The sequence below is a fragment of the Pogoniulus pusillus genome, chromosome 1 (assembly GCF_015220805.1).
Source record: "Pogoniulus pusillus isolate bPogPus1 chromosome 1, bPogPus1.pri, whole genome shotgun sequence".
In the NCBI taxonomy this organism is placed as follows: domain Eukaryota; kingdom Metazoa; phylum Chordata; class Aves; order Piciformes; family Lybiidae; genus Pogoniulus; species Pogoniulus pusillus.
Genome location: NC_087264.1, coordinates 21,579,297 through 21,603,728, shown reverse-complemented (window position 1 = coordinate 21,603,728; position 24,432 = coordinate 21,579,297). Strand labels below are relative to the sequence as shown.

Here is a 24,432-nt window from a genome sequence, read left to right as displayed (position 1 = left end):
ATGTCTACATTTGAAAGTGAAGCTAAGTGAGAGAGGCCCTCCCACTGAACCACCCCAGTTCATGCTGCAGGAAGGACAAGACACATCGGTGAGAAAAAGAGTACAACCACCTGCTTTGTATACTTGAATACCAGACAGGATTGGGCAGAGTGCTTAAAGATTTTTAGACTATTTGCTGACACTCACAGCAGTACCAGAAAAGATCACTTGCTCCACATAACTAGAGATCAATTCACTGATTCACACATTTTGCCATTTCAGTGCAACGATTTTCTTGCATTTAAAAGGAATTAAAAAGACACCAAATGGCTGGAAGTGAAAACTGCAGAAAAGGAATCTCAATTATGCTGGTTTGAGGCTAAGTGGAATATTTTAATGAGAAAAATTAGCTGATGGGCTGTGAAACAGCAGTGATGTCTGCTTCACTCCTAGGCTTGCTGAGATGTATAAAAACATAAACATAGATAAATGAGTTGCTCCTGGGCTCTGGCTGCATGCACTTCTCTCTCTCTAACCTGCCATCTTCCTGACTAATCTTTCTGCTTCCTAACCCCCCTGGCCTGTATAAGAACACAAATACAGGTAACAGAGAGTGAGTATCTCTGTCTCTTGGAGTCTGTGTTCCTCCCTGGGCTTCTTCTGTGTATCTAATGCTTTCCTCCTGGTTCCCTTTCATATTCTGCAGGTCTGTTTCCCTGTGCTAGTTTGAGGCAGACCAGAATATTTTAGTGAGAGAAATTAGCTTATAGGCTGTGAAAAGGAAACAATGGTGATGTCTGCTTCACACATAGGGTTGCTGAGATGGATAAAAATAAGAACACAAACACAGATAAGACAGAGTGTGTCTGTTTGTGAGAATGTGTGTGTCCCTTCTGCTTGGATCTGTGTAACTAATCAATCTGCTCCTAACCCCCCGGCTGACCCTCCAAGCTCACCTTGCACATAAGGCAGACTCTGGGATAAGGCAGAGGGGTGGAAAGAAAGTGTTAGGGTGGTTAGGAGCCCCTCTTGGGACTCTGGTTTCTGGGAGGGCTGCTGTGTTTCTGTATTACTTTTAACTTGTATTTTTTTGTCTATAGCTGTCTATCTTGTAAATACCTGCTTGTACATTGTGCTAAGGTGTGAATATAAAGCTTCATTTCTTAACTTCTAGCTGGCTGAGCCTAGTCTGGGTGATTTCATAAGAGTGGTGGGGGCAGGTAACACCCAAACCATCACACCTATGCAAGAAAATTCACTTCCCAGAAATACCACTGAAGTTATTAACATAACTAAAGCTTTAATGACTGTCATCATCTCTCCTAGCCCAATCTCAAAGGGGCCTCTTTGCAAGTACTCTCTTTTTTTTCCTTCAGTGGCCTCTTACCTGAAAGATAGAGAAGACCACTACAGATGTTTCTACCACTAAAGCAATTTGATTTCAGCTTAATCTGTGTCAAACAGTCTGGAAACTTATTTATGGTTATAATGACGAGAAACAAAAGCTAAAAAACATGCAGAAAATACCACTTCCCCAGCTGCCATTACAGCCCAGAAAACCCCTTCAACATGTCACAAAGATTTCCAGGAAATAATAATTTAACCCTTATGAACTTAGCTCATCTAAAATCAGTCAGGGTTAGAAGGGACCACAAGCATCATCTACTTTCAACCCTCCTGCCACGGCCAGGGACACCCTACCCTAGAGCAGGCTGCCCACAGCCTCAGCCAGCCTGGCCTTAAACACCTCCAGCCATGGGGCCTCAACCATCTCCCTGAGCAACTCATTCCAGCCTCTCACCACTCTCATGCTCAGCAACTTCCTCCTCACAGCCAGGCTGACTCTCCCCACCTCCAGCTTTGCTCTGTTCCCCCCAGTCCTGTCACTCCCTCACAGCCTAAAAAGTCCTTCCCCAGCTTTTTTGGAGGCCTGCTTCAGGTACTGGAAGGCCATAAGAAGGGCACCTGGGAGCCTCATCTTCACCAGACTGCACAGCCCCAAATCTTTCAGTCTGTGCTCACAGCAGAGCTGCTGCAGCCCTCTCAGCATCCTCCTGGCCCTGCTCTGGACACACTCCAGGATCGCCACAGCCCTCTTGTAATGGGAGCTCCAGGTGGGGTCTCAGCAGAGCACAGCAGAGGGGAAGAATCACCTCCCTGGCCCTGCTGGCCACACTTCTCCTGATGCAGCCCAGGCACTGCTTGGCTTTCTGGGCTGCAAGTGCACACTGCTGGCTCCAGTTGAGCTTCTCATCCACCAGCACCCCCAAGTCCCTCTCCTCAGGGCTGCTCTCCAGACACTCAGTGCTCAGCCTGCATTTGTGCTTGGCATTGCCTCGAACCACCTGCAGGACCTTGCCCTTGTCTTGTTGAACCTCCTGAGGTTGGCTTGTGCCCACCTCTGCAGCCTGTCCAGGTCCCTCTGGATGGATCCCTGCCCTCCAGCCTGGCTGCTGCACCACACAGCTTGGTGTGCTCAGCAAACTTGCTGAGGCTGCACTCAGTGCCTCTGTCCATGGCACCCACAAAGATGTTGAACAAGACTGGTCCCAGGGCTGATCCCTGAGGGACTCCACTTGTCACTGGCCTGCACTTGGCAATGGAGCCATTGACAGCCACTCTCTGGGTGCAGCCATCAAGCCGCTTCTGAATCCATCAGTGCTCCACCCATCAAACCCCTGTGTCACCAGCCTGCAGACCAGGATGTGGTCTCACTTGCTGTAATATTACGAAGACATTTTAAGAAAGAACAGAAAACAAATATTTAAAGTTAGATTCTGAGTGATTTGGGGCAAATATGGAAAGGTTGGACCTGGTCAAGAGAGCTTCAAATTCTAGGTTAAGACACAGATCACTTGATCTGCTTCAGTAGCAGAGATGCAAGATAGATGAAGATGGTACATGAGTGGGATGAGTTGCATTTCCTCAACAGGAAAAGAAGACAAATGGTCATCAACAGGGCAGGCCAATAATCATTTTCATCTCAAAAACTTCCACATTAGTTGATGTAAGTTGAGGGATAGAAAGACTGTAAGAAAAGAAAGAATTAAGGGGATAATTATCCTATTTTCTTGGGAGGGAGGAGGAGGAGGGACAGAAGCTGTCGAGCCCAAAGAGTGGTGATCAATGGTACCACATCCAGGTGGCAGCTGTCACTAGTGGTGTCCCCCAGGGACCAGTGCTGGGCCCGATTCTGTTCAATATCTTTATTGATGATCTGGACCAGGGGATTGAGTCCAGTATCTGCACTGAGTTTGCAGATGACACCAATCTAGGAGCAGGTGTGGAGCTGTTGGAGGGTAGGAGAGCCCTGCAGAGGGACCTTGACAGGCTGGATGGGTGGGCAGAGACCAATGGGATGAGAGTGAACAAGGCCAAGTGCAGGGTTCTGCACTTTGGTCACAACAACCCCAAGCAGAGCTACAGGCTGGGAACAGAGTGACTGGAGAGCAGCCAGGCAGAGAGGGACCTAGGGGTGCTGGTAAAGAGCAGGTGAAGATGAGGCAGCAGTGTGCCCAGGTGGCCAGGAGAGCCAATGGAATCCTGGGCTGGCTCAGGAACAGTGTGGTCAGCAGGACAAGGGAGGTTCTTCTGCCCCTGTGCTCAGCACTGCTCAGGCCACACCTTGAGTGCTGGGTCCAGTTCTGGGCTCCTCAATTCAAGAGAGATGTTGAGGTGCTGGAAGGTGTCCAGAGAAGGGCAGCAAGGAAGCTGGTGAGGGGCCTGGAGCATAGACCTGTAAGGAGAGGCTGAGGGAGCTGGGGATGTGCAGCCTGCAGAAGAGGAGGCTCAGGGCAGACCTCATTGCTGTCTACAACTGCCTGAAGGGAGGCTGTAGCCAGGTGGGGTTGGTCTCTTCTGCCAGGCAAGCAGCAACAGAACAAGGGGACACAGTCTGAAGTTGTGTCAGGGGAGGTCTGGGCTGGATGTTAGGAGGAAGCTGTCAGAGAGAGTGACTGGCATTGGAATGGGCTGCCCAAGGAGGTGGTGGAGTCACCATCCTTGAAGGTGTCAATCAAAGCCTGGATGGGGCACTTAGTGCCATGGTCTGGTTGACTGGATAGGGCTGGGTGCTAGGTTGGACTGAGTGATCTTGGAGGTCTCTTCCCACGTGTCTGATTCTATGGAAAAGGATATGGGCGTAAGAGTGGCAGAAAAGAGGAAGAAGGGAGAATACGAGCACGTAAAACCAGATGAGTTACATATCCTTGCTTGAAATCCGCCTGCAAACCGACTTGCCGAGCTGCCCCCAGCGAGCCTGTACCAATACACAGCCACAGTACATCTGCTACTGGCAACTGCACGCACAGAGGTTCACAGCTTCCAGGCCCCATCTAGCGGTGTGAGCGCCTCGGAGCAGCCTCGCTAAACGAACCTACACAGCAGCTTTTCAACGCGGTTTTAAACCTCGATGCTGTTGGCTTTAATGTCCGGATCCAAGAAAAGCAATTCTGACAGGCTCCAAGAAGTCGATTTCCAGCATGGTAAGTCTACTTGTAATTACGCAGGACTTGTACTAGTTCTAATGCTAGCAGTCCTTCAGATGCTGGTTTTGAAGAGCCAGCCCATCACATTTAGATCCTATTAGTATGCTGGGGTGTAAGGGGCAGGGGGGAAATCTCCATTACTGGACTAAATCTGAGACAGAAGAAATACCAAGCTGTGAATGGACTTTGTGAGAAAGCAAAATGAATCTGCCTCTGCATCCTGACTCAGCCAGCAAGACTAATCAAATTATGACTATCTGAAGTGAGCTAAACTTTTCCCAATTCAGAACTGTGCAACTGTCTATAATTCTCCTTATGCATGCCAAGAAATGATGGTGTTTAATTACTTTCATCGCTGCAGCAGCCAAGCATAAAACACTCAGCTTCCCATCAGAAAGTTAACCATTTTCACAGCATAGGAATAAAGTCTAAGGTTAGGAAAAACAAAAAAAAAAGTCCTGGTTATTACAAGTATTTTTAATTTGTAGAGGTTTTTAGTGCTGCCTAAAGGAGGAGATAAAACCAACTCTCCTACCTGGAGTCACATAATAGTCAGTTGGAAGACAAAATCTCCTATTAGCTGGAGGAGAACTGTGTATTTTGGACAAAATACTCTGCAGTAAAAATCTTGTATCAGGAATAGTGTGGCCAGCAGGACAAGGCAGGTTATTCTGTCCCTGGACTCAACACTGGTCAGGCCACACCTTGAGTGCTGGGTCCAGTTCTGGGCTCCTCAATTCAAGAGAGATGTTGAGGTGCTGGAACATGTCCACAGGAGGGCGCCAAAGCTGGTGAGGGGCTTGGAGCACAGCCCTGTGAGGAGAGGCTGAGCGAGCTGGGGGTGTGCAGCCTGCAGAAGAGGAGGCTCAGGGCAGAGCTCATTGCTGCCTACAACTACCTGAACGGAGGCTGTGGCTAGCTGGGGTTGGTCTCTTCTGCCAGGCAAGCAGCAACAGAACAAGGGGACACAGTCTCAAGTTGTGGCAGGGGAGGTCTAGGCTGGATGTCAGGAGACAGAGTGATTGGCATTAGAATGGGCTGCTTGGGGAGGTGGTGGAGTTGCCATCCCTGGAGATGCTGAAGCAAAGACTGGATCAGGCACTTAGTGCCATGGTCTAATTGACTGGACAGGTCCGGGTGCTAGGTTGGAGTGGATGAGCTTGGAGGTCTCTTCCAGCCTGCTTGATTCTGATTCTCTGCAGCTCATTTGTTTCTGAGAAGCAGTGGGAATACCTAAAGGAATTCTCTAACCTTTCCCCCCATCCAGAGCATTGATGAAGATGCTAGGTAAGACTAGACCCAACTGTTTATACTTTGGACACAGAAACTTGTCAACTGAAACTTACCAGGATATCATCAAGATGTTAAAAATGCACAGCTATTAATTTAAACTGCAGAATTAACCATGATCAAATAACTGGGTCCAGTGCTATTTAACATCTTCATCAATTACTTTGATTGGGAGACAGACAGCATCTGCTCACCAAGTTTGCTGATGACACCAAACTGGGAGGCTTGGCTGATACAGCTGAAGGCTGTGCTGCCATCCAGAGACCTGGATAGAGAGAGCTGGGCACAGAGGAACCAGATGAGTTTCAACAAGGACAAGTGCAGAGTCCTGCATCTGGGGAGGGATAATAAACTGCACCAGTACAGGCTGGGAGGTGATCTGCTGTAGAGCAGCCCTGTGGAGAGGGACCTGGGAGTGCTGGTGGCTAACAAGTTACCCAAGGCACAGCAATGTGCCCTTGTGGCCAAGAAGGCCAATGGGATCCTAGGGTGTTTTAGGAAGAGTGTGTCCAGCAGATCAAGTGAGGTTCTCCTTGCTCTATACTCTGCCCTGCTGAGACCTCATCTTGAATACTTTGTTCAGTTTTGGGCTCCCCAGTTGAAGAGGGACAGGGACCTGCTGGAGAGGGTCTAGCAGAGGGCTATGAGGATGATTAGCAGACTGGAGGGCATGGCTGATGAGGAGAGGCTGAGGGATCTGGGGCTGTTTAGTCTGGAGAAAAAACTGAGGGGATTTAATCAATGTTTATAAACATCTGAGGACTGGGGGTCGGGGGGGGACGACACACAGGCTCTGCTCACTTTCTCCTTGGGATAGGACAAGGAGCAATGGATGGAAGCTGCAGCACAGCAGGTTCCAGCTCAACACAAGGGGGAACTTCTTTCCTGTAAGGGTCTCAGAGCTCCAGCACAGGCTGCCCAGAGAGGTTGTGGAGTCTCCTTCTCTGAAGCCTGTCTGGATATGTTCCTGTGCAACCTGAGCTAGATTGTGTGGTCCTGCTGTGACAGGGAGGTTGGACTGGATGACCTCGTTGGGTCCCTTCCACCCTCTGACATCCTGTGATCTGCCATAAAAGTTCAGAAGTTATGAGCAAATCATCCCTTTTCTGACAGTGTATCATCAAGCTGGATAAAACTAAACTATACCTCACCTGAAGAGCCTCTTTTCATCAAAAGCAGAAATTCAGCCTGGAGCCTGATCCCCTTCAAATGAAGGGAAGCCAGATGAGTCCTGTGGGCTTATCAAAGCTCACCTGCATTTGGAAAGACTATTAGCACACCAGTGTTGCTGGCTGAAACCCATGTCATGTGAAGGTGTTGCTAGCTACAGTATTGCTGAAGGCCACAGACAGCTAGTCTTGGAATCCCAGACCTGTAATTTACTTTCTGGGTGGATTTTACAGAGCAACAGCAGCAGGATTCCCCAGAACAGTTTCCAGTTACGAAGGGAACCAAGTACTGGCTGCTTCACTTTAACTCTGCCTCCATCTTCAAGCTGACAAAACAGGACAGCGGTTGGGAGAAATGAGTTTTACTTGAACTCTTACACTAGCAACAAATTATTAATGACATAGAATCACAGAATCAACCAGGTTGGAAGAGACCTCCAAGATCATCCAGCCCAACCTAGCACCCAGCACTAGCCAATCAACCAGACCATGGCACTAGGTGCCTCATCCAGGCTTTTCTTGAACACCTCCAGGTACGGTGACTCCACCACCTCCCTGGGCAGCCCATTCCAATGCCAATCACTCTCTCTGACAACAACTTCCTCCCAACATCCAGCCTATACTTTCCCCAGCACAACTTGAGACTGTGTCCCCTTGTTCTGTTGCTGCTTGCCTGGCAGAAGAGACCAACCCCCACCTGGCTACAATGTCCCTTCAGGTAGTTGTAGACAGCAATGAGGTCTGCCCTGAGCCTCCTCTTCTGCAGGCTGCACACCCCCAGCTCCCTCAGCCTCTCCTCACAGGGCTGTGCTCCAGGCCCCTCACCAGCTTTGGCGCCCTCCTGTGGACACCTTCCAGCACCTCAACATCTCTCTTGAATTGAGGGGCCCAGAATGAATAGCTTTATTGTCTAACATGCCTGCTGTTAAAAGCACATCTGAAATTGCACATCTGTGAAATTTTTGGCAGTTACTTGATTTTATATAATTTGATTCTTGATGTTATAGTTTGTTTTTTTCATATATCACTTATTTAATTGTTCACTAGCCATGTCTTTAACAGGCACAATCCCCCTGTTCACTTACAAAGAAAGTTTCACCAATAAAGCATAAATGTAAACTGGATGTTATATGGTTCTAATTTCTTAGACAGAAGGACACTTATTCAAGCCTAGTTTCAGAAAATGTCTCCCATGTACTTTTACAAAATACATATATATATATAATCTTGTATAGCAGATACAGAATCATTTCAGCGTTCCTGTACTGGAAGAGTGCTGCAGCCCTGCTTAACCCATGGGAAATGACTATTTTGACAATTCACAGCAAATACACAGAAGTACCTGCATTTCTTCCCCTTCTTTCTATCCATTCAACCTCTCATCAAAACCACACTACCTGACATTGTAACAAACCAGCTGAAGTTGTTCAGCATCAGAGTGGTGAGAGGCTGGAATGGGTTGCCCAAGGAGCTGGTTGAGGCCCCATCCTTGGAGGTGTTTACAACCAGGTTGGATGAGGCTGTGGGCAGCCTGCTCTAGGGTAGGGTGTCCCTGACCACGGCAGGGGAGTTGGAACTGTCTGATCCTTGTGGTCCCTTCCAACCCTGACTGATTCCACGATTCTATTCTAAGTTTACCTTACCTAGTCATTTCTGCTAGTACCCCTGGTGGAATGACAGCACTTGAAAACTCATACAATGGTCACAGTAATAGGAAAGATTACCTCAGTACTGAAGGAAAGGAAGAATTTGCCCTGACAGTTTACAGCACAAAATAAAGTCCCTCTCAAGTGAACATCATGTGGAGCAATGAAAAAAATGTAGGCTGGGGAAAGAATTTACAAATCTAGCAATTTCATACTATAATTACATGTTGTGTTGTTCACCAATCTCAGCAAGTTAATACTTCATGTCACCCAAGAGCCTCTAATCTCTTATCTTTCCTACGCCTCAGGAGATGTCACATTTTCTTGCATGTTGATGACAGTATAAAAGTATAGCTACAAACTTGTAGAGATCAAGGATTTCCACCAGGTTTTTTTTCTGACAATGAAAAAAGCATCCAATGCAGCAGCCCTTCTGGCCAGAGATACCACAGAATCAGTCAGGGCTGGAAGGGATCACAAGGATCAGCCAGTTCCAACTCCCCTGCCATGGGCAGGGAGACCCTACCTTAGATCAGGCTGTGAAAAGGAAACAATGGTGATGTCAGTTGCACTCATAGGTTTGTTGAGACGGATAAGAACAAGAACAGTAACATAGATAACAGAGTCTCTCTCTGGGCTCTGGAGCTGCATGAACTTCTCTCACTAACCAGCTACCTGTGTGACTAAACATTCTGCTTCCTAACCCCCCTGGCCAACCCTCCAAACTCACCTTTAACATAAGGCAAAGTCTGGGGTAAGGTAGAGGGGTGGGAAGAAGGTGGAAGAGTGGCTGGGAGCCCCTCCTGGAGAGTCTGGTTTCTGGCAGGGCTGTTGTGTTTCTGTACTACCTTTTAAACTTGTCTATTTCTGTCTATAGCTGTATAGATTGTAAATACCTGCTTGTATATTGTGCTAAGCTGTAAACATAAAGCTTCATTCAAGTTCCAGCTTGGTTGAGTATAACCTGGGTGATTTTCTTAAGTTTGGAGGAGTGGGTAACACCCAAACCATCACAAGTCCATCACAAGTACTTACAGTGCTGGATGAGTTACTTTCTCCTTAACAAAAACAAGCAAACAACAACCAAAAACATCAAACCAAACACAAACTCAACCTTTTTTCCCCTGATAATTAAGTTCACAGTATATTTTCCCCAATTAATCTAAATTGTGGCTTCCACTCCCTCACTCAAGTGCGAATTATAGCTTAACTGATTGATGAATTAATACAATTGCTTCCTCAGAAAACAACAGGAATTGGCCCCAAATGCATTAAAAATCATAGAATACATTAAGAATCATAGAATGGTTTAGGTTGGAAGGGATCTCAAAAGATCCTTTAGTTCTGACCCCCATCACAGGCAGGGACACCTCCCTCTAGAACAAGTTTCATATTATTGGGTTACCAATAGACTAATAATTAACCCAGATTAGCAAACTGGATCTGCAGAAACCACTGGGAGTCTAGGCAAATGCTCTGTTACTTTGCTAGAGACTGAATAGCCAGTCTCAATTATTTAAATATAAGTGTGTCTGGCTTTGGCAGCCCACAGCTCATTTTGCAAACTTCAGTGGCAGCAGAGTGCTTCAGGGCAGTTTCTCTCCCTCAGCCAAGTACACCCTTCTCACCACATTTTGGGCACCTCTCTGATCAAGCACAGGAGGAAAGCTGACAGCTATCCCAGAAAAATTGCAGCTGAAAGGAAACTTACTACCTACACTCACTGAATCATAGAATCAAGCAGGCTGGAAGAGACCTCCAAGCTCATTCAGTCCAACCTAGCACTCGGCCCTAGACAATCAACCAGACCATGGCATTAAGTGCCCCAGCCAGGCTTGGCTTCAACACCTTCAGGGACGGCAACTCCACCACCTCTTCTGTTTGGAGAACAGAAGGCTCCAAGGAGATCTTATTGTGGCCTTCCAGTACCTGAAGGGAGCCTACAGGAAAGACTCTTTAGGCTGTCAGGTAGTGATAGGCCTGGGGGTGAATGGAACAAAAGTAGAAGTGGGTAGATTCAGATTGGATATTAGGAAAAAGTTCTTCACCATGAGGGTGGCAAGACACTGGCACAGGTTGCTCAGGGAGCTGGTGGAAGCCTCGTCTCTAGAAGTGTTTCAGGCCAGGCTGGATGGCACTCTCAGCAACCTGGTCTAGTGTGAGGTGTCCTTGCCCACGGCAGGGGGGTTGGAACTGGATGACCTTTGTGGTTGCTTCCAACCCTGACAATTCTGTCACTCTGTGTGAGCACAGGCTATGATCATAGAATCATAGAATCATAGAATCATAGAATCAACCAGGTTGGAAGAGACCTCAAAGATCATCCAGTCCAACCTATCACCCAGCCCTAGCCAGTCAACTAGACCATGGCACTGAGTGCCTCATCCAGTCTTTTCTTGAAGACCCCCAGGGACGGTGCCTCCACCACCTCCCTGGGCAGCCCATTCCAATGGGAAATCACTCTCTCTGTGAAAAACTTCTTCCTAACATCCAGCCTATACCTACCCTGGCACAACTTGAGACTGTGTCCCCTTGTTCTATTGCTGGTTACCTGGGAGAAGAGGCCAACCCCCACCTGGCTACAATGTCCCTTCAGGTAGTTGTAGACAGTAATAAGATCACCCCTGAGCCTCCTCTTCTCCAGGCTAAACAGGCCCAGTTCTCTCAACCTCTCCTCATAGGATTTGTGTTCCAGGCCCCTCACCAGCTTCGTTGCCATACACACATACACACACACACACACTGGGTCCCCTACAAGTTCACAGCAAGAATTCCGTGCCGTGGTTAAGACAGAAGGTGGCTGATAGCATCTGAACTGAAGATAAAAGTTTCCAGGACCTGGCAGCTGCTACCATTCCAAGCAGCAGCTTGTCAACACTTTTAAATAAAAGCTGAAAACCTACTGGAGCTGAAATTCTTCATGAGAATTGCTAAATAGAAGTGCGTTTTTAAATGCACAATTTCTGCAATTAGAAAGCAGCTGTTAACATCTGTAAGAGAATTCCTCATTCAACCTGCTACTGCATGATCAGGGGCAATGCATGTCTTGTTAGTAACACTTAGAATAGAATCACAGAATTTTTTAGGTTGGAAAAGACCTAAGGTCACCTAGTACAATCACTAGCCCAGCACAGCCAACCCCGCCATCAAACTCTAACTGCCATACCTGCAAGCCTTTTAAATACCTCCATGCGTGATGACTCCATCTCTTCCCTGGCAGCTTGTTCCAATACTTTACAACCCTCCTGGTGAAGGAATATCCCCCTAATATCCAACCTAAACCTTCCCTGGTGCAACCTGAAACCATTTCCTCTTGTCCTGTCAATTTTTTGCTCAGGACAATCTCCTTTCAGGCAGTAGGAGAGAGCAAAAAGGTGTCCCCTGAGCTTCCTCTTCTTCAGGCTAAGAAATCCAATTTCCTCAGCCATTCCTTGTAAAACTTATGTTCTAGACTCTGCACCAACTTCATTGCTCCTCTTTAGACACTTCCTCCCTCTACTCGTGTTAGGCTTGTACAACCTTTCCATCACCATGGGCTGATTCCATTTCAATTTGCTACCCAAGTTCAAGACTTTATCTAAACTTTGCACCTGCACAGGATGCAAGCTACAGCAGTCTATCATAGAATCAACCAGGTTGGAAAAGAACTCCAAGCTCAGCCAGGCCAACCTAGCACCCAACCCTAGACAATCAACCAGACCATGGCACTAAGTGCCCCAGCCAGGCTTGCTTCAACACCTCCAGGGACGGTGACTCCACCACCTCCCTGGGCAGCCCATTCCAATGCCAATCACTCTCTCTGACAACAACTTCCTCCTAAAATCCAGCCTAGACCTCCCTTGCCACAACTTGAGACTGTGTCCAAATCCCTCTGCAGGGCCTTCCTACCCTCCAACAGGTTGACACATCTGCTCCATTTGGTGCCATCTGCAAACCTGATGAAGGTGCATTCAATCCCCTCAGCCAGGTCATTGATGAAGAGATGAAACAAGAATGGCCCCAAAACTGAGCCCTGAGGGACTCCACTTGTGACTAGTCACCAACTGGATTTAACCCCATTGATCACACCTCTCTGGGCTCTGCCATCCAGACACTCTGTCCCCAGCCTGTAGTGCTGCTTGGGGTTGTTGCGGCCAAAGTGTAGAACCCTGCACTTGGCCTTGTTCAATCTCATCCCATTGGCCTCTGCCCACCCATCCAGCCTGGCAAGGTCCCTCTGCAGGGCTCTCCTACCCTCCAGCAGCTCCACACCAGCTCCTAGCTTGGTGTCATCTACAAATCTACTGATGCTGGACCCAATCCCTTGGTCCAGATCATCAATAAAGATATTGAACAGGATTGGGCCCAGCAGTGATCCTTGAGGAACACCACTAGTGACAGCTGCCAAATGGATATGGTACCACGAGGAGAGAGTGCTGCATCTACATATGCCAAGGAACTCACCAATGAGTAGAGAGTGTATGTTACATAAACATAAAAGTTATAATGGCGGAAACATTTACTTGAGGTGCTAAAATTACTTTAATCACAATAAATCAGGGGAAAAAATATAAATCCCAAGTTTGAAAGCCTGAAAAAGTCTTCAACAGAATTTTACTCTCTCATGCATGCCAGGTATCAACTTTAGAACCCAGTCTAAATGTATTTCATGCTGAAGAATTTGGTTTCTTCTTTTTGTTAGTTTAAAATGCTATGCAAATCTGGAAGCACACTGCACAGCCAAAATGATTATTCAGGTGTCTATATTATCTAGGAAGTCATATAAAACTCTTAGGCATCAAGTAAACAGCTGTCTTGACCACAACCTTTCTGACTTGAAAAAAAAAAAAACAAAATAAAGTGAAATGCCATCACCTCTCAAGAGAAAGAAATAGCAGAGCATTAAGACAATCAGAGCCAGATCATACCTTTGAGGTTTACGAATATCCCAGAGTCCCACACCTTCCTTAGAGTTGGCAGTAGCCAGTAATCTGGGTTCTACTGGATTAAACATCACACTGTGAAAGGCTGATGGGTAATGTGCCAAGCAGAAGGGCTCTGTTGGAAAAAGAAAAGGTATTTCAGACTTCAGAACACACAATGCATGCAACTGCTTGATGCAGTGCATTTGGCAGCTTAGTACGGAAACAGCAGTGCAAGATCTGGAGATACAGAGACATGTTCAAACCATTTCTCAAGCTGACACATGCAAAGCAGTATAAAACCTGAGGTTTTAAAAGCCACCCACGTATGTATTAGCTTTGTCTAAATATGGAAGAGGACACCTACTTGATTTCAAAACACCATTTTGCTTATGGAAGGTTAGCAGAGTGTAAAACTAGCCACTCAAAGATCAAGTATTTTAATCTTCTTAAGGTCTGCAATGGTCATCTAATGAAGTTTACACATGGGAGGTCTCAAGTTGTGCCAGGAGAGGTCTAGGCTGGATGTTAGGAGGAAGTTGTTGTCAGAGAGAGTGATTGGCATTGCAATGGGCTGCCCAGGGAGATGGTGGAGTCTCCATGCCTGGAGGTGTTGAAGCAAAGGCTGGCTGGAGCACTTAGTGCCATGGTCTGGTTGATTGGTTGGGCTGGATGCTAGGTTGGACTGGTTGAGCTTGGAGTTCTTTTCCAACCTGGTTGATTCTATGAAGCTCCTTTTCCAGCTTCTTTTAATGCAGTATTTTAAAGTCTAGCAAATAATCTATTTTCAGTAGCTGGCCATCCAGGGTAACTAACTATACTCATACTAGCAGGCATGGTCCAGTTGACTGGATAGGGCTGGGTGGTAGGTTGCACTGGATGAGTTTGAAGATCTCTTCCAACCTGTTTGATTCTACAATTCTAAAAGCTTCCTAGCAATATATGTCTGGAAGCTTCCACAGCCACTGATGATCATCCAAACTCTAAGTGTAGCAGCAACTGTTTATATGGGTGAATAATGTCAGAAAAGAATTAAATACACTTGTACAGACTGCAGCTCAAAGCTGCCAGCCCTTGGGAATAGAGGCCTGCCACCTCTTACATGAAGTACTAAAAGCTGTTCAAGTAAACAACAAGAAGGGTGTTCCTCCTGTAGAAGAAATATTAACAGTTGACTTTTGCTGTTCATACACGGTAAAAAACGTGTTCATCCGGAGCCTCTCCCTCTCATACCAATTAGTGCAACAAGACTGTGCTTGGCCTGCAACCCTGCCCTACTCATTCCACCAAAATGCTGCCTTCACGAAAGTGGGGGAAAACCTTGACTGCCATCCTTCTCTGTATCCTTCTGCTGGCTGTATGGCTTTAGGCACAGCCTAATTCTCTTTGTTGTGTCTATCTTTTGTGGCATGCTGCTACTCTTTCACTCAAGTTAGAAAGCAGAGTCAATGCCTACTCAGAGCCAGGGATTATGCCATTCACCCTTTCCTTTGATGCAACCACTGTGCTGCTCACATGCTTGGGAGACTTTGTTACTGCCCTTTATTTGAGGCACTGTGTGCAGGCATCTTAAGCCCAAGAAGCACTTCCTGTTCTTTCCTCATGAAAACATACAAACAGTTAATCAGACAACCCTGCTAAACTCTCAGTATCTACTGAAACTACTTACCCATCAAGCAACTGAGTTAGAGTTCATGTTTACTTCACTGCCCCATCTGTATCCTCCCCTTATGTCCTATGACAAGCTTTTGGACACAGAGATTTTCTTTTTTGGCATTCCTTTACTAGCAATCAAAACAAAGGCCTCTAACCACAGCTACTAATTGTCATAGGAGGCAGAAGTAATAGGAAGATCAGTAGCAAACTTCTACAGCAGTCAAGTTTTACCAGCTTGACCAAAGGCTTCAGAGATTGCTACTGATCTGCTGGCAGCTCCAAAAAGGGTTTAAACACCAAAACTGACATTCTACATTTGCATCACCAAATCAGATTCCTGCTGGGACATAAAAGGCCGTGTTAGTAAAACAGCAGCCTCCACTGAGAATCAATGGCCTAAATTACCTGAGTGGAGAGACAAACAACATCAGATTGCCAGATATAAAAAAAAGCTGTTTTTTACAATACACTTATAATTGGTCACTAATTATTGGTGTTTTCCTTCACACTTTTATTAAAACAGCCTGGCACCACAGTTTTGTTCTCGGATATATCAACAGCTGCTTTTCAACCTGTCAAAGGGCAATTACAGGAGGCAAACTAAACAGGCACTAAGTCACTTCAGTGCAAAGTAGGGGGATTTACTTTATTGTTCTGTATGCTCATGCAGAGTTGTATGTCTTACACGCTGCCCTATGAAAATGCTCTTCAAGGAAGAAGCTCAACACCACTTCTAACAAAAAATAAAAGTGGATTTATAGAAATGACTGCATAAATCACTCAGTGGTAGAAGACAACAAGAAAGATAAAGTGCTGTGTCCAGTTCTGGGCTCCTCAAGTCAAGAGAGATGCTGAGGTACTGAAAGGTGTCCAGAGAAGGGCAGCAAGGCTGGGGAGGGGCCTGGAGCACAGCCCTGTGAAGAGAGGCTGAGGGAGCTGGGGGTGTGCAGCCTGCAGAAGAGAAGGATCAGGGCAGACTTCATTGCTCTCTACAACTCCCTGATGGGAGGCTGTAGACAGCTGGGAATGGGCTCTGCTGCCAGGCAAGCAGCAACAGAACAAGGGGACACAGTCTCAAGTTGTGCTGGGGGAGGTCTAGGCTGGATGTCAGGAGCAAGTTCCTGCCAGAGAGAGTGACTGGCATTGGAATGGGCTGCCCAGGAAGGTGGTGGAGTCCCCATCCCTGGAGGTGCTCAAAAAAAGACTCAATAGGGCACTCAGTGCCATGGTCAGGGTGATTGGCTAGGGCTGGGTGCTAGGTTGGGCTGGATGAGCTTGGAGGTCTCTTCCAACCTGGTTGATTCTACTATTCTATGAAACTCCTTTTCCAGCTTATTTTAATGCACTATTTTGGAGTCTAGCAAACAGTCTCCTATTTTAATTAGCTGGCCATTCAGGGTAACTAAGTATACTCACACTACCAGGCATGGTGCCTAGTCCCATGAAAATACCAGTACAGACAAGGAGCTTACCCCAGTGACCAGCACTACATTGTAGTAAACACTGGCAAGGCTCTCATGTAAATGCTGACTCAGAACTCCTAGATAAGCACACAAACCCTCTTTACTTAAAATTCAGAGATCCAAATACACTACTCCACAACAACCCCAAAATGTACCACAGACAACACTTCTTCCCTCCATTTTCAGTGGTGCAGCCTTCTCATTCAAGCCTCGTCTATAGTAGAATCAATAGCAAGGTTTAATCAGAACAAAACACATTGTACTGTGAATTTAAGCACCCAGTCCAACTGACTGCTGATATTCACTGTCAGCAACAGGTAACTGTCTTAATGGTGACAAAACTTCAGGAGATAAAAATCAATCAGGATTGGAAGGGACCACAATGATCATCCAGTTCCAACCTGCCCCTGCCATGGTCAGGGACACCTCACATTAGATCAGGCTGGCCAGAGTCTCACCCAGCCTGGTCTTAAACACCTCCAGGCTTTCACTATCTCCCTGGGCAACCTGTTCCAGGCTCTCACCGCCCTCACACTGAAGAATTTCTTCCTAGCATTCAGTCTGAATCTACCCACTTCTAGCTTTGCTTCATTTCCCCCAGTCCTATCACTACCTGACAGCATAAAAAGTCCCTCCCCAGCTTTCTTGTAGCCCCCTTCAGGGGGCCACAATAAGGTCCCCTGGGAGCCTTTACCTCTCCAGACTGAACAGCCCCAACTCCCTCAGTCTCTCCTCATAAGAAAGGAGTTCCAGCCCTGATTAAGTTGAAACTGGGACCCTTTGGCCATGCAAAGTCCCTTTGCTCTTCCTCACCCCTACTTCTGTGAAGCTTCTATGGACGTCATTCTTCTTCAGACCATTATCCATCCACGAAACATGGCTGAAATTGGCAGAGCTGTGCAGGAGCTGGGAGTCAAAGCAGACTAAGCTGCACACAACCCATTTCCAGGGTAAAAAACCTCAAATTCAAGCTGGCTGGATCAAAGCCAAACCAACTGTCCCACCTCTATCAGCAAATCAGTTTATGCCCTCAAACTGTATGGTAAAGGAGACAGGCCTGGTTAAAGTTCATGACAGAGTTCAGGAGAAAGCATTAAAGGAGTCTGCCTATCTTCAGCCACAAGAGTTATGCATCACTTTCACTCTTTGCCTATAATTCCTGTCTAAACTGTGCCAGATAAGCATAATTTTCCCTTCTTTGCCTTGCCCAAATTCTTCCTAAACCAATGACCTTTTCCTTCTAGAGATCTCACCTCCATGGGAAGACTCTCGGATGTCCCAAATAAGAACTCGGCCATCGTCTGATGAACTGGCAAAGATGTTGTCGTTCACTGGGCTCACTGAAAGGCCATACACAGCATCTTCATGGGCAAACACATCCAAGGTCTCAGTGCTGGAAAAGACACACAATATTATAGCTCTTCCTTCTTCTACTGTTGAGTTAAAAGGCAAAGTATTTATAGCTTTATGTACCTAGCAGTGCTTAATGACAAGATACATGTAACTTCAGAAGGCCCTTGTGTTGAATTAGAGTAATAAACGAACATAAAGCCCATGCAGAGTGACCTCAGATGTCATGCTATGAGCTAAACAAACCCCTCAGACCAAAACTTGCACATTAGAACTTTAGATAGTGTTAAGATACTTAGATACAGTGTGCCCTTGCAGCCCAGAAAGCCAAGCAGAGACTGTGGAGTTGCTGTCCCTGGAAGTGTTCAAGCAAAGCCCAGAAGAGGCACTCAGTGCCATAGTCTAGTTGACTGGATAGGGCTGGGTGCTAGGTTGGACTGGATGAGCTTGGAGGTCTCTTCCAACCTGGTTGATTCTATGACACAAATAGCCTTAGAGTAATGAATTCTGCATGTATTACAGCAGGACTTGGCATACCTTAAAAAAAAAAAACCAACTGATAGCAAAAGCACATTAAAAATACATACCAAAAGGACTTGTTCAAACATCTAAGCAAGGCACAGTAGGAAAAAATGTTTTATGTAGAAAACAGCCAAGGACAAAGATCTTGTAGAAGCTTAAAAAGTCAGAACACAATAAACAACCAGAATCTAAAATCTTTAACTTTCCACATTTCATTAAAAACAAACAACAAACCCAAACTCCAACAAAACCAAAACACACCAACCCTAAGCAAATCAACCAAAAACCTCAAACATCTAACCAAAGAGAAATCCTTCCAATAGCGAACAATTCTCAAACCCAACAAAAAAACACTGTGCATAAGCTACACACTCAAGACTCTTCCCCATGCTGCTCCTTCAACCCAAACCAAATGAAAGAAACAAACACCAAATAACCTAACATTCCTGAGAAAGCATAAGAGGAATAAGTTACTTCTGTCCATCTCTCATGTAAAGCCTATATGAGAAGTAGATAAAATGTATGATGGAAGGCAGATGTAGAGTGATCAATTCAATACAAAAGGCTTTGGATAAACCTAACAAGAAATATGCCCAAATTATGTTAATCAGGAACTCAAAGTGATTTGAGGTACATATTTTTCTGTTTTTACATATCCTCTCTTCCTCATTTTCCTTTGTAACTTGTATTTTCTCAAGTTCATGTTATTTAAATCATAGAATCAACCAGAATGGAAGAGACCTCCAAGCTCAGCCAGCCCAACCTAGCACCCAGCCCTAGCCAATCAACCAGACCATGGCACTGAGTGCCCCAGCCAGGATTGGCTTCAACATCTCCAGGGATGGTGAGTGCACCACCTCCCTGGGCAGCCCATTCCAATGCCAATCACTCTCTCTGACAACAACTTCCTCCTAATATCCAGCCCAGACCTCTCCTGGCACAGTTTGAGACTGTGTCCCCTTGTTCTGTTGCTGCTTGCCTGGGAGAAGAGACCAACCCCACCTGACTACAGCCTCCCTTCAGATAGTTGTAGACAGCAATGAGGTCTGCCGTGAGCCTTCTCTGTTTAAGGCCACTACTTAAATATGCAGAAGTTATTAGTGCAGACCAAAATTTTTAACTTCATTGTTTTTCTACTTCAAAAGCAGTAAGTTCCAAAGCCACATCTAGAGAACTCCAATCTAACATATTAATTACCATCACTGTATTAATTACATTTTGACTAACAGCCTAATCTCCAAGTAGTGCTGTGCTACTTTGAAACTAGCTGGGATATTCTGGTGAGAAGAATTAGATGCTAGGCTGTAAAAAGGAAGCAATGGTGAGGTCTGCTGCACTCATAGGCTTGCTGAGATGGATAAAAACAAGAACACAAACACAGATAAGGGAGCTGCTCTTGGCCTCTGGCTGCATGCATTTCTCTCTGTCTATCCTGCCGTCTGTGTAACTAATCCCTCTGCTTCCTAACTCCCCTGGCCGATTCTCCAAGCTCACCTTAAATGCAAGGCAAAGTCTGGGATAAGGTAGAGGGGTGGAAAGGAGGTGCAAGGGTGGTTGGCAGCACCTCCTGGGGACTCTGGTTTCTGCCAGGGCTGTTGTGTTTCTGTGTTACTTTTACCTCGTCTATTTCTCTCTATAGCTGTATAGATTGTAAATACCTGCTTGGATATAGTGCCAAGCTGTAAATATAAAGCTTCATTCTTTAATTTCCAGTGGCTGAGTCTATACTGGGTGACTTTCTTAAGGGGGGGGGGGGGGGGGCAGGTAATACCCAAACCATCAGAAGTACAACAATGCCCAGTTCCCAACTGCTTTTGGTAAAAAGTAAGTAGGAACATAAATATGGTTTGGATTAGCATGGAGAAGCAAGCAGCAGCTCTCAAAGTTTTAACAGGTAATTAAATGGGCCAGGCACCAGCTAACTGAAATACATGTCAGGTGGGTGCTTGGAAAAGCAAACAAAAAAAGGCTGTATGTGGCATAGTACTTCTTTATGTGTCAGAATAATCTGGCTCTGAATCCACTCAGAACCTTCTATGCTGCCTGCGGGACACCATGTGTGTTTAGTAACTATTTTGTCTTTCCCAAGGTCAAGAACCCAAGTGCTTTAAAAAACAATTATATGTATGCATTGGATGATGAGAAATACTTCATTTCAGATACACATTTAAATCAGTAAAAGACATGTTTCAGGGTTATAAAAAACTGTGCTCTTCACCACCCAAACCATGAATTTGCATACTGTATCCAGTTCTGGAGCTCCTCTTACAAGAGGGATGTGGAGATGCTGGAGTGTGTCCAGAGCAAGGCCAGGAGGATGCTGAGAGGGCTGCAGCAGCTCTGCTGTGAGCACAGACTGAAAGAGTTGGGGCTGTGCAGGCTGCAGAAGAGGAGGCTCCCAGGTGATCTTCTTGTGGCTTTCCAGGATCTGAAGGGGGCCTCCAGAACAGCTGGGGGGGACTTCATAGGCTGTGAGGGAGTGACAGGACTGAGGGAACAGAGCAAAGCTGGAGGTGGGGAGACTCAGCCTGGATGTGAGGAGGAAGTTGTTGAGCATGAGAGCGGTGAGAGCCTGGAATGGGTTGCCCAGGGAGGTGGTTGAAGCCTCATACCTGGAGGTGTTTAAGGGCAGGCTGGCTGAGGCTGTGGGCAGCCTGCTCTAGGGTAGGGTGTCCCTGCCCATGGCAGGGGGGTTGGAAGTAGACGATCCTTGTGCTCCCTTCCAAGCCTGACTGATTCTATTATTCTAATTTAGAAGAAAAATTGCCTGCAGTGAGTTGAAATTAAAGGAGATTTTGAAGCAAAGGAAACAAACTGTGTATTTACCTTTCAACATCATGGAGTATGACTTGTTCATCATTACCTGTAAAGAGAGATATAAACACTTAAGACCATGTTCCAGTAGTTAAAAAGCACTGTAGTTAAAAGAACTAAAAATCCCCAAAAGCTGAAACAAAGAATAAAACCCCCACTCCTATTTCAAAAACAGAACTGAAGCAGACAGAAGTCCAGTTCAGTTGCCAAGTGCTCAGCTCCCCTGCTCAGTTATGTGAAAGACTCCACGTGACATTCCCAAGTCATGATCAAATGCACCAATCCATTCCACCTGCTACTGCTGAACAAATAATTCTACTTAACTGTGTTAGTGATCATTCTTTGTTCAGTTTGAGCTTAAGGTTTGGGACATTTGTGGTAAAACCAAGAATATCATGTGAAGCAGCAGAATACCTTTCACTCTCACACGATTTCACCTTGCTTCCTGTTCAGCGAATGCTCCGTAAATAGATAAGAGAAGGTGAAAAGAGATGTGATGTTATCAGCAAAATGCACTGGGCTCCCAGCTCAAATGCCACTAGTTCACACTGTCAGCGTTCAGAGTTTTGCAACCAGTGAGAAGGCAGGAACGTGACAGCTAGTGTAATTTCTTTTGTGTTAATGAAAAACAAAACAAGTAACCAGACAACCACGTCACTTCTCTCTGATCACAGCCCCTGAATACAATAGAAGCTAACCACATGCATGCAGACTGAAAGGGTCACAGCCCCAAAGCAATTCGACTGGCTCACGTAGGGTTTTTCACGCTACATCAGCACGGTATTTGTTTTTACTCTTTGCACTAAATACTTCATCTGGCTCTTCCTCTTTAGAAATATTTAAAGGAGACACATTTATTTTAATTCAGAAGGGGGAAAAAAGGCAACATACGAGAAATACCACAAATTTGTGCTTTCATGCTATGTTTTTGCAGTTATGGTATTAAGGTGTGATACTTCTCCCACATCAAAGCCAGAGATTCAGAGGAAGCAAAACGTCATGTTGTGATTCTTGAGTGTTCAGCTGACTTCTTCATTTATCCCACAGACACTTCATTTTGTGTTCTGTCTCAAAATACAGTTTCTCTTTGACTAATATGGCCTAAGATTTCTCTACATCCACTCGCCCTTTTGTACAGGCTGCTAGTTAAACCATGGTGGCCTTAGAGTACTGCAGTTGCTCATCTTTTCCACGACACAACAAACAAGTCACTTAGGGTAACTGTCCTTTGACCATTAATTGCAGTGGAAGTTGCCCATTATACATAACAGGTAAGGTTTTGTATCTATCAAAACTACCAAGATGCCTGTGTATTTTACTAGTGAAAAACAAACCAGTTTCTCCAGCATCAATATTTCTCCTGCTCCTCACTCTCCATTCAGAATTAACACAGTAATCCTTCGAGCTGTCTGGCTTCAGGCCTCTGGTCATCATAGGATCAATCTTCCCCTCCATCACAAACTCCAAAATATGAAAGAAAGGAGTAGGTGTGTGGAATAATTTATCAGGAACCGTGTGGCCAGTAAGACAAGGGAGGTTATTCTTCCCTTGTACTCAGCACTGGTCAGGCCACACCTTGAGTGCTGTGTCCAGTTCTGGGCTCCTCCATTACAGAGAGATGCTGAGGTACTGGAAGGTGTTCAGAGAAGGGCAACAAAGCTGGTGAGGGGGCTGGAGCAGAGCCTTGTGAGGAGAGGCTGAGGGAGCTGGGGGTGTGCAGCCTGCAGAAGAGGAGGCTCAGGGCAGACCTCATTGCTCTCTACAACTCCCTGAAGGGAGGCTGTAGCCAGGTGGGGTTGGTCACCTCCACCAGGCAACCAGCAACAGAACAAGGGGACACAGTGTCAAGTTTTGCTGGGGGAGGTCTAGGCTGGATGTTAGGAGGAAGTTGTTGGCAGAGAAAGTGATTGGCATTGGAATGGGCTGCCCAGGGAGGTGGTGGAGTCGCTGTCCCTGGAGGTGTTGAAGCCAAGCCTGGCTGGGGCACTTAGTGCCATGGTCTGGTTGACTGGCTAGGGCTGGGTGCTAGGCTGGACTGGATGAGCTTGGAAGTCTCTTCCAATCTGTTTGATTCTATGATTCAATAATCACTACTTCTTTCTGTTTTATGTGTAGGAAGAGAAGATAGTTACAAAAATCTAACTACAAACTGCTTGTTTGCTTCCAGTAAGATCTCATCTCTAAGGAAATGTCACTGCTGCTCAACCCAGGAAGGTTTCCACTTACAGTGTATTACCTTAGCAGAGTTCATTCCTCATCGAGAATAACTCGGCTGTAATTGTATAAGCAACTCTCCCATTTATAATCTCTCTTGTACTGAAAACTGCAATGACCGGAAAGACAAGAAGCATCTACCATTCCCTTCAATTACACCTGAGAGGATGAAATACTGCAGAGCACACACACAGAAGCACAGTTACACTGACCTGAACCCTGTGTCTGTCATATCAGGCCACAAAAGACACAAATTCAGTTCCAACATTAAAGGAAGGGAAAAAAAAAAAGTAAACCACCAAAACCTTGCAAATACTCCACAGAGTTTACTAAAAGGGGATCTCTTGTTTTAAGTGCTGCTTTACTCCCAATGTATGTGGACAAAGAAAGGCAACAGTATTCTTCAGGAGCAGGAACTTGGTTGATAACATCAGGCAGTTTTCTTCTCTCCAGAGATCACATGCAAAATACTACCACTCAGTTCCTGCCTTTCAGCTTTGTCATGGCTACATGTGGTGCATGCTACACATGCACTGCTTCAAAGCAAAGAGCTTTGAAACTGCTTGGATTCAGTCCAGTTTATATAGAAGTGGAAAATCTTTTCTTCTCTGCTATCAAGAGCTGCTTTAGGGAAAGGTCATCAAATCCTAAACCATTAGTCATTAGCAGCTTTACTTACAGAATGAACTGAGTTCTGTGCACTAGTTTCTATACTCTGATTTTTAGGGATTTTTAACTATTTCATTGAATCAAGCAGGTTGGAAGAGACCTCCAAGCTCAGCCAGTCCAACCTAGCACCCAGTCCTAGCCAAGCAACCAGACCATGGCACTAAGTGCCCCAGCCAGGCTTTGCTTCAACACCTCCAGGGACAGCACACCACCACCTCCCTGGGCAGCCCATTCCAATGCCAATCACTCTCTCTGACAACAACTTCCTCCTA

The 24,432-nt window shown here is 45.9% G+C and overlaps 1 protein-coding gene across 5 annotated transcripts in view; it reads right to left on the bottom strand.

Annotated features, from left to right (window-relative positions):
- Positions 1-24,432, bottom strand: part of DCAF5 (DDB1 and CUL4 associated factor 5) — a 98,431-nt gene that overhangs the window by 56,614 nt on the left and 17,385 nt on the right. For 4 of the 5 annotated variants that reach the window (XM_064143562.1, XM_064143590.1, XM_064143581.1 and 1 more), the window contains exons 3-5: positions 21,290-21,326; positions 17,845-17,984; positions 13,479-13,608 (exon numbers count right to left, since the gene is read on the bottom strand). In XM_064143562.1, the coding sequence (XP_063999632.1) occupies positions 13,479-13,608; positions 17,845-17,984; positions 21,290-21,326 (307 nt within the window). Of the gene's footprint in view, positions 1-13,478; positions 13,609-17,844; positions 18,016-21,289; positions 21,327-24,432 lie in introns of all 5 variants that reach the window. The other variant, XM_064143598.1, reaches the window with a different exon arrangement.